Here is a 10,558-nt window from a genome sequence, read left to right as displayed (position 1 = left end):
TGAGCTTTATTTATTCTCACTATAATAAAACTCGAAAGTTCCTGGATCCACATTAGTTGATGACGTAGTATATATATTACATGATGTATAGACATGATGCAGCAGCTCTGGCTTCCCAGCTTTGAGAAATTCTAGGAAACATCTCTTGCCTTTTGTTTTCGGAAAACTCAAGTTTTGCTGATGAAATAACAACTACAATAGCAAAGATACCTGGGCAGCGTCCCGGTCCCCTGCTCCTCTGCTTCTTCAGCACCAAGCATAATGTCAGGTGCTCACAGGCACTTGGCTGTTTGAATTACTGTACGCATGAGTTAATAGATGGGGTTTGCAAACACATAAATAACTAACCAGGCATAATGAGGTGACTGCAAGCTAGAAACACTCCCAAAGGTGTCACAGAGGGTCAGAGGACAGAAATCGATCTACACGGAATCACAGCACACCCCAAGGGGCAGCACCAGAGGGTTAGGAGGTTTTCAGTCTCAGGGAAATGTGAGCGCACATACAGGGGCATCAGAGTACACGGGACAAACGGGGAATGTTAAATAGTCTGACGGAGACACAGCAGATCTGAACCCGGAGGGGAGTTCGCAGCAGGGTGCACCTCACCTGGAATTCCATGCTGAGGAGCAGCTAGGGTGGCCTAGTCATACAGGACCTGGACTCTGAGCTGGCTGGCCTGCCACCATGCGCCAGCTACCTGTCCTTAGGCAGATTCATTAGCCTCTATGTCTCTCTTTCCTCTTCTATTCCTCTGGTGGGGGTGTGGAGAGATGGATGGAAGAGAAAAGAGAGTGAGGCAATAGTAAGGAGGTCTTTCGATCAGTCAGTGCCTAACACCGCGTCTGCCCACAATGGGCATTCAGTAAATAGGTGAATGAATGAATGATCCAGATGAGTGCCCAGGGCAGGAAACTAGGGCAGTGGGAATGAACAAGGTAAGTTTGCTACTTGCTCTCAGCTCTGAAAGAGGTTTGAAATTGAGCATTTATACCTTAAAAGGTATTATGTTTTTAACCGGTTTTTTTCCCCTACACATATTTCAACTATTAATCTGAATTGACAAAATGTGATAATAGCTTATAAAATTATATTGCCACTTGAAGAGGAAATTTACAAGAATAGTACGTATAAAAACATTTTGGAGAAATCCTAATGAGGGGGAACCCCTTTGTACCTAATGATGCTTTGCTTGCATTCTTTTTGTTTATTTGTTTTATTAAGAATATTTCCTTTTTTTCCCCACAGCTGAATACTTTCCAGGTAGTTTTGGCATACGATGAGTCCGATACCTACGCCTTCTTTCTTTATCCTGTCAATGGCCTTCATTTCTTTGGAACGCGCCCCAAAGAATCCTACAATGTCCAGCTCGAGCTTCCAGCCCGGGTGGGCTTCTGCCGAGGGGAGATCGATGACCTGAAGAGAGAAGGACCATATTTTAGCTTGACTAGCACTGAACAATCTGTGAAAAATCTCTACCAGTAAGTGCCCTAGGGCTTCAGCCCTTTCCTGTTGGAATGGAAGGACCCTTTGGAGCTCCCCAAACCCAAGTGGTCATAAGACCATTAAATAATATCTTGGTGGTTTCTGAGTAAGGCCTCTAGACTAGACCTTGGGAGGAGCAAGGCCACCAAATATAAAAGGTCCTTTATTTTTCTTGCCCTGTTGGCTAAAGATACCTGAAACAGAACTCGTGTGTGTGTGTGTGTGCGTGTGTGTGTGTGTGTGTGTGTTTGCAGAGCCACTGGGGTTTGCTATGGAAAACATTGCTCTTGGAACCACATAAAAATACCCAGGAATATAACTGCCCAGATTGAAGTCTTTCCAGGTTAATTATTTCACAGAAGGAGATGCTGTGATTTTAGTCTTTTAGACAGATAACGTGTTGGAAGTTAAATAAGAGTAAAGTAATTTGGGAAACAAGTAAACAAATAGGTTTTTAGCAGTGTCATGGTTTCACTATGGCTTTATTATCTGAAATCGCAGCAATTGGTTTTCTATGGAGCAGCCAGGACTGAACACATCCCTCAGTCCCATGGGCGGCTGACTCTGCTCATGCAATCCAAGCCCTTTCAGTTCTCGTCAGTCCACATCACGCCAGCATAGGGGCAGCACCTCTTGATATCTATTAATTTTAAAAATATACTTGCTTTTCTTCCTTTCCTGAATATGGATGCTGAAGCCAGACAAAACACCTTGGCTGCGTAGCCTCCCTTCGTGCCTCTCGGTTTCACTAGAGTATTCCCAGGTATTGAAACACATTTGCACATTTGCATGCCATCTGCTCTGCTCAGCTACCCAGGGCAGGCCCTGTAGCCAAATGTGGTTACTCGAGCTAACATTTATTTTATTTTTTTAAATTTTGTTTTATTGCTTAAAGTATTACAAAGAGTATTACATATGTCTCCTTTTTTTTTTTCTCCCCTTGACCTTCCCCTGGCCTCCCCTACCCCCCAGTGTCTTGTGTCCATTGGTTATGTTTATATAAATACATACAAGTTCTTCGGTTGATCTCTTACCCACCCCCCACCCCAACCCTCCCAGCCTTCCCGCTGTAGTTTGACAGTCTGTTCGATGTTGCTCTGCCTCTGTATCTATTTTTGTTCATCAGTTTATAATGGTCTTAATTATCCATAAATGAGTGAGATCATGTGGTATTTTTCTTTCATTGACTGGCTTATTTCAATGGAATACTATGCTGCTATAAAAAAGAAGGAATTCTTACCACTTGCAACAGCATGGATGGAACTGGAGAGCATTATGCTAAGTGAAATGAGCTAACATTTATTGAGAGCTTAACCACTCACCAAACATTGTGCTAAACAGTTTCTAGAGGCTGTCTTAATTAAAACTCACAAGAATCCTAGGAGATAAGTTAGATTCTTGTCTCAACTTGACAAATGAGCTTAGGGAAGTTAAGTTGCCTATAATCCCAGTTATTAAGTGGCAAAGCCAAAATTCAAGCACAAGACTGGGGCTCTGAGCCACTTATTTTGTGCTGAATCCTAGTTGTCTTTTCCATTCTCGTGCATCTGTAGGTCTCCATCTAGGTTGCCTTTTAGTCTAGGCTCTGGTGGAGAAAACTTCGCTCCTTCCTTTTGCTCCCTAGGTTCCACCTGACTCTCCCACCCTGGAGGCCAGAGGCTCTGCTCCTCAGATATTATGGAGAGCTCACAGGGGCCACGCGCTTGAAAGACAAAGGTGTCTGAGGCACAGGCCCTGCACTAGCAACTTGCCCTGTAGCAGGGTTGACAGACAAATAGATCAACAATTCCCAGCACAGGGTACAGGAGGTGGTAGGGGCCAAAGAGCCTGTCAGAAAAGCAGATGTGCTCCCCCACTACAATCATAAAGGCCCCTAAGACTACACACACAGCCCTGACCGGGTTGCTCAGTTGGTTGGAGCATCGTACCATACACCAAAAGTTGGCAGGTTCAATTCCCAGTCAGGGCATGTACCTAGATTGTGAGTTCAATTCCTAGTTGAGGCACATGTGGGAGACAACCGATGAATGTTTCTCTCTCATATTGATGTTTCTCTCTCTCCCTCTTCCTTCCGCTCTCTAAAATCAACTTTTTAAAAAAATAAAATAGCACACACACACACACACACACACACACACACACACTTACACTTCCATTTACCTCCTTAAATGCCTCCCCTCATTTTTATCTTTGATGCTTCCCAGAAACTTCTGAGTTGCTTGATGAGAGCAGAATAGTTATGGGGCCTAAATGACGAATAGTGAGATTTTTTGTTAAGTGTAACCCATGCTTAATATTAAAAACCAAAATAAATTATAAACAATGCAGAATAATATGAAATAAAAGCAAAAAATTAACCAGTATCACTACTTCAAGTGATAACCAGTGTTAATAGTCCTTCCAGAACTTTAGGTACAGTATATGTAAAAAATTTTAAAGGCTATAATGATATTATAGGCCTCTTTCAGTACAATATCTGTTTATATTATCATTTTGAGGCTACTAAAACATGTATCATATCTATTCTGTATTATTAAGACAACTTATCGATGAACATTTCATGTTTCTGGTTTATCCTGTTGGAAATATCATTGCAGTAAACAGTATAATATACAAAGTGGGGCAAAAGTAGGTTTAACAGTTGTATATGAAGCAGAATTTATTCTTGTATTATTACTTATTATTTTCCATACGAACAACTGTAAACCTACTTTTGCCCCACCCTCTACATTGCTCAGACTCTCATTTCCCTTAAAAGTAGAATTTCTGAAAAAAGGATGTACTAAGTTTCACATTTTGATGGGTATTAACAAATTGCCCTTCAGAAGCATTGCACCAACTTATATCCTCACCAGTGATGCAGGGCAGTGATTGGCAGTGTCTGTTCCCTATAGGCTTTTATTCTTTTTAATATTTGTGAATCCAAGGGGTAGAAAATGTTCTTATTTTCACTCTAATTGTTTTGGTTACTAGTAAATCTGAACACCTTTCCATATGTTTATTAGCCATTTATCTGTCTTCTTTGTGACGTATCTGTCCATATCCTTTGCTATTTTCTTTTGGGGTGTTTACAAAGAACGCTTATAAACCAGAAAAAAAACAAAAAACAAAAAACACAACAACATGGTAAAGATCTCAGTCCTCTTCTATGCTGTGCATATTTTTATCCAGTTGTTCATCTTTAAAGATACTCATGATCTAGAAGTTAGAAGTTGAGAGTTATCTTTTCCTTTGTGATTTCAGGTTTTGAAGTTATTCTCAGAAAGGTCTTCTCTACCTCCAAATTATAGAAATGTTCCTCAATTAAATCTTCTTTTTTACTTCTCATTATTTAAATTAAAAAAAATAGAGAAAAGTGGAGAGAGTAGCTAAATGAACAGCCAAATGCTTGTGATCTAAATTCAAGTTATTGACGTTGCCATGTTCATCAATTTTTTTCTTTTTTTGCTTAAGTATTTTAAAGTAAGTCACACACATCATTCCATTCACTCCAAATACTTCAGTATACATCTCTAAATAATTAAGTTACTTTCCTAGTCAGTGGAATCTTTGTATTCCTCAAACTTGTTCTATTGTTATAAGCTCAAAGGTCGTACATTATACAAATCATAGTGCGTTTGTCATAAATCTTCTGAACGTTTGAATATGAATGCACACACCTGCATTTTTGAAGTTACACTTTTCTATTTCCTGGGAAACAGTCGTTGCTAAGTACTTACTATGTGCAAGGCCGCATGCTAGGCATTTTATGTGATTTTCTAACTTTATCCTCCCAACAACCCAGGGAGGATGCCACTGTCATCCCATTCTGTAGTCTTGTTTTTCTTTCTAGGAAATAAAATCTTTCCATCACTAAGCTTTCCAAATGACCTTGGACCCTAGGATAAACTCACATTGGTTTCCCATCATGCACCATGACAAAACCAAGATAGTGATTTATATTTAATGAGAAGGTTATCTTATTTAACTTTTATCTGCCATAATTTGTATTTTCCTACTCTTTGAAGCTTTTATAGTTTTCTGTTTCTAACATCAAGAGGAAATTTCACAGCTGCAACACCTCCGATATGATAATAAACTCAGTATCCGCATATCTTCAGGGGTCTCTCTTATCTTCTTTAGTGTTCCTTATTTGCTTGCCAAGAAATACCAACACTAATTCTCAGAACTTACAATGCATAGCATATTACAAAAAGGATCATAGTTTTGCTTTCTATATTCCTGTTTTCCTAAGTTACTTAGAATAGCAGCAGCAGCAACAACCATAATAACAATAACACATACACATAGAGATATAGATAAACAGAGATAGATAGATGGGGGGGGGGGGGAGAGAGAAAGAGAGAAAGATTCATTCCGGAGGATATTTTTTTCCATTGATATTTAGAGAGAGTGGAAGGGAGGGGAAGAGACAGAGAGAAACATCAATGTGAGAGAGAGAGACATTGATTGGTTGCCTCCCACACCCACCCTGATCAGGGCCAGGGATCATGCATGCAACCCAGGTATGTGCCCTTGACTGGAATCAAACTGGGACCCTTCAGTCCACTGGCTGCCACTCTATTCACTGAGTCAAACTTTTTGGGGCGTTATTTGTGGCATTTTGATTAAACTACTTTCTTATTTTCCCGTTAACTTTGTTCTGTGGTTGATCAACATTTTAGACTTGTTCAGTTGTATTTCTTTGAACTTTTTTACATTGACTTAACCATTCTCCATGAATTAGTTAATTGATTGGTCCATGTGACTAAGCAGTGAAATGTCTTTAACGTTCTGTAGAGTATGGTAATTCAGATGTTGTAGAGTTATAATAATTCAAGTGCTGATTCATTATAGAGTATTTGTTTTCTGACATAAAATAATTATTATTTTGTAAGAATATAAAGCCCAAGTGTAGAGCATGGGTTTTAGTGTTAGTGCCTAATCCGAGCTGTCAATTATTAAGAAGATTAGTTAGCCTCTCTAAACCTATTTTCTCTTCTATATAATTGGGCATGGCCACTGCCTCTGCCTTAGAGATTGTACTGAGGAAAGTTAAGCACTTGACAGATAACTAACTCTTAGAAACATGTGGTAGTCATTGTTTGGCAAAAAATTTTCAGTATACATTTTCTTTTCTTTTTTTGAGAGAGAAAGGAAGGGAGAGAAATAGAGAGAGAGAAACATCGATGAGAGAGGAACAAGGATCATCATCAATCAGCTGCCTCCTGCATGTGCCCTGACTGGGAATCAAACCTGTGACCTCTTGGTTCCTGGGTCACTCAACCACTGAGCTACACAAGCTGGGCAGCATATGTTTTCTTAAAAGTAGAAGAAAGATAAATATTTTTGCATTCCCTCTTTGTTTTCAATCAGCCAGATTTTAGATAAAATGTGGATTGTAGAGCAGTCTAGCATTTTGTGAAACACAGCCTTTGAAAGTGACTATAAATAAGAGGTTGTTTATATCAAAATTCCAGTATCATCCTTTTAGTTAACATGTCTCATTTTATTTGTTTTTTTCTACACCCATGAAAACTCTGAATCTGATCTTGATAGTCTCTTAGTTTTAAAATAAAATGCTCACCTTTGTAGGAAGATGGGTAGTGGCCACTTTTATTACAATGCACTGCCCCCCCCCCTTTTTTTTAGACACAGCAACCTGGGGATTCCTGGAGTGTGGGCTTTTCATATCGGCAGCGTCTCCCCACTGGACAATGTCAGGCCGGCAACCGTGGGAGGATCCCTTTCCCAAACCCGCTCCTCAGCTTCCCGGGAGCATTCCTTCAGCCATGCTGCAGCCCTGGAAAGAAACTACAGTGAGGACGATTTGGATTATTACGGTGAGAATGAGGAGGACACTGAATACCCACCGAGCGAACCGGAGGAGGTGTTGAAAGGCCACGGCAATATCAATGCTTCCTTCCACGCAAAGGCTGACTCAAGGCCTGTAGGGGGTGGGGTCTCTCCTCCAGATTCCTACCTGGACTCCCCTTTGCATCCAACACCCAGAAATAGGCCATTCCATCCTGAAACAGAGTCTGCCTCATTGGACTCTCAAACCAAAGAAGGGAGGCGTGTGGAGGAGATGGCGGCCCTAAATAGAAGAGGACAGGTGGAGGCTTCGGAACAGCCATGGACCAGAGGCCCGGCTCCATCCGAGAGAGAAGAAAATGTACTGGATCCTTCCCAGGGAGCCCCACCTCCCGACCTTGAAAACAGAAGCATCCAGCCAGACGTAGATGGAGGGGCACTGCCTTCCGGAAGGGGTGCTCGCCCGGCCCATGGCGAAGGAGAGGTGGTCCTGCCCAGTTACGCCAGGCCAGGTCACGCAGCGCCACGGGATCACGGGAGGCCCGCGGAAGGGGAGGAAGATAACAGTTCCAACACCGGGGGTAAGTGGATAGAAAACTGGGTGCTAAGATCCCGTTTTAAAAATGCTGGTTTTGCAGGGAGTCGTACTTTTTTTTCTCAGGCGAGTACGTGGAAAGTTCAGCAGAAAAAAGATTGGAACTGATTTTTAAACGCATGTTTCAGGAGATAGAGTATCTTTCCTTTGCCAAATACATCTTGGCAGGCAAATTCTGTTTGGAATCCCTTGACGATTAATCATGTTTTTGAAAAAATGGGCCTCATGGAGCGAGTGGGGAAGGACTGGCTTGCTCGTGCCAGCACCGCTCTCAAGTGTAATGAAGTATTTCGGTTTTGAAAGTTCACCAAAGGTATAGAACATTCCGGGGCTGCGCACACATTACAGTGATGGAGGGCGGAAGACTGGTTTTAAGTGGCTAACATTCCAGATTCTTCCTCAGTGATGGGACAACCCTGTGCTCCCCTCGGTTAGAGCTACTTGGTGGTGCGTGGGAGGGGGGACCCACGGGGAAGGAAGATTGCTAACCACCTGTGTCTTGTCATTTCTGCTTCATGGCTGTGCAGCTGTGGTATTCGCCTCCCTGGAGCCTTGTCCTCATTTCATGACTCACTGACCTGAGTGAGGGGCCAGGAGGGAAGTGCCGGAGGCGACAGCGGTTAATTCAGACAGATGCGGAGCCCGCGTCGCCTTCTCTTCCTAGTGCGGCCTTGTCGTGTCAGCTCTTTCTTCCCAGCCAGGGGTGTAAACACGGAATGGGAAACTGACCACAGAGTCATTCCACTGGTTCCAGGGCCTGCTCCTCTGACCTCTAGTGGGAGGAAGGAGGTCAGAGGTGAAGGCATTCAGGACCTCCTTTTTTTTGAAAAAAACTTTTTCTGTTTCCCTTCCCTTTTGCAATAAAAACATGTTGACCTAGCGAAGAGGGTCTTCTGGGTCCTTCTGCAGTGGAATGGAATTTGCATGGAGAAGCGCTCATTTCAGGAGGGAGGGACCTACTTTGTGACTGCAGTGGCACTGTGTAACAGCCAGAGAGAGGGTGTTGGTGTCAGACTCAGGTTCGACTCCTGGCTGCCACATTCCTGGCCGGGCCACACGAGGCAACTTCTGTAACCCCCAAACCTCTGGCTTCTCCTAAACATGTTGAGAGGATTAAGTGAGATATGAAGTTCTTAGATTAGTGTCGGCACCAGTTGGCTCTTCATAAGTGGTGGCTGCTGTTACTAATTATAGAAAATTTATAGCAGTGGGCATTAGATGGGGGGGAGGCGGTGAGTATAGAATAAGGATTGGGCTTGTTAAGTGGTTGTGCCTTAATTTGTGTCTAAAGACTATGTGTCTGCCCAGTTGGTGATCTGAATTTTAGTGGAAGGCTTTGGAATCTTCAGACCCTCTGGACAATTTCCTGACTTTTCAGCATAAGTTCCATAGATCTAAAGAAAATGTAAAGCTAAGTATTAAAGATTTTCAGCAAAGGAATCTTGAGGCAAAGATGTATTTCTAAACGGTGTTTGCACTTGTGATTTCCTGCCCTGGGAAGAGGTTGGAATATTAAAAAGCAGACCCGTGGAGTGATTTATTAAAGAGTGGAGAGGAAGGGGCTGTACCCCCTGCTTTGAGCTGTGAGAGGTTGAGATCACTGGGGTAAGCGGAGGAGGTTGAGGGAACTGGCCATGGAGAACAGAGGCGGCAACCATCACGCTCCTGGGGCATGAACCATGATATTTATCAGATGCAGGAAGGCGTCTACTACTGACATCTGGGAAATGGCAAGATGCATATGAAAAAGCTGGTTAATACACTGCGACATTCAGAAAATAAAATCTAATGAGCAACCACTGTGTTAGAGAGTGGAGAGGAAAAACTTTAAAACTTGAAAGCAGAGAGGGAAAATAGGCGAGCCTCTGTTTGCACCTCAGGCTTTAGGAAGACTGTGTGGAGTATAGAACCAGGCAGTTGTTAGATACTTTCTCTCGTACAGTGAGTACCCCCCGCCTGGCCCTAAAGGAAACAGTGGCTCCCCAGAGGTCTAGCTGACAAAAAAGGACTTCCCCTGGGAAAGCTGGAGGGTAGGAGTAGCAGAGAGGTAGTGCATTGCCTGCTGACTGCCAGGCCCTGGCCCATCCTGCCTGGCTTTCTCTGCTGATGGAGTGGAGGAGTGTGGATTGTGGTGAACAGAGATTGCTTTCCATGTTGGAGCAGAGACCAGCCCAGCATCAGGCTAGCACAGTGTGTGTCCCCCACTGCAGTCCACCAGCCCATTGCACGTGGGGTCTGCAGGGCCACATGGCTATGGAGGAAATATGAGAGAAAGCGAGTCAAGAGCACGTGAGCAACAAGAGAGAAAATTCCTTTGGAGATTATGTATTTCCAAAGTTTCACTCCCTTGCAGCAGCCATGCCCATTCTGGCCAATGATCTTTGTTCCCTGGTACCATTGACAGGCAAGTACTTTCCCTATGTCACCCCAACTTTACTGGGCATGTGTCTATCTTCCCTGGTTAGGTCCCTTCCCCCAGTGTTTTGCAGGGAGGAAGCCTGTGGTTCCCTGGGGAGTGAAGAGTTGCACCTTCCTGGTGAAGTTTCCCAAATGGCATGCCTATAATGTCTGGCTTCCCCCTTTGCTCTTTTCCTATTATTAATAACTAGCTAATTACCATGGTATCAGTTTGGGGTAAAACTTAAGCTCTGTCTGGCCAACATTTTCTTTAGTTCTAAAGTGGGA

The 10,558-nt window shown here is 43.0% G+C and overlaps 1 protein-coding gene across 1 annotated transcript in view; it reads left to right on the top strand.

The window, feature by feature from the left end:
- The window catches only part of NID2 (nidogen 2), a 63,156-nt gene that overhangs the window by 8,404 nt on the left and 44,194 nt on the right, over positions 1–10,558 (top strand). Inside the window, exons 4-5 of the mRNA XM_015570506.1 lie at positions 1,249–1,481; positions 7,117–7,859. Of these exons, the coding sequence (XP_015425992.1) occupies positions 1,249–1,481; positions 7,117–7,859 (976 nt within the window). The remainder of the gene's footprint in view (positions 1–1,248; positions 1,482–7,116; positions 7,860–10,558) is intronic.

The sequence above is a fragment of the Myotis davidii genome, unplaced genomic scaffold (genome assembly GCF_000327345.1).
Source record: "Myotis davidii unplaced genomic scaffold, ASM32734v1 scaffold847, whole genome shotgun sequence".
Classification (NCBI taxonomy): domain Eukaryota; kingdom Metazoa; phylum Chordata; class Mammalia; order Chiroptera; family Vespertilionidae; genus Myotis; species Myotis davidii.
This window is presented reverse-complemented; position numbering and strand designations above follow the sequence as displayed.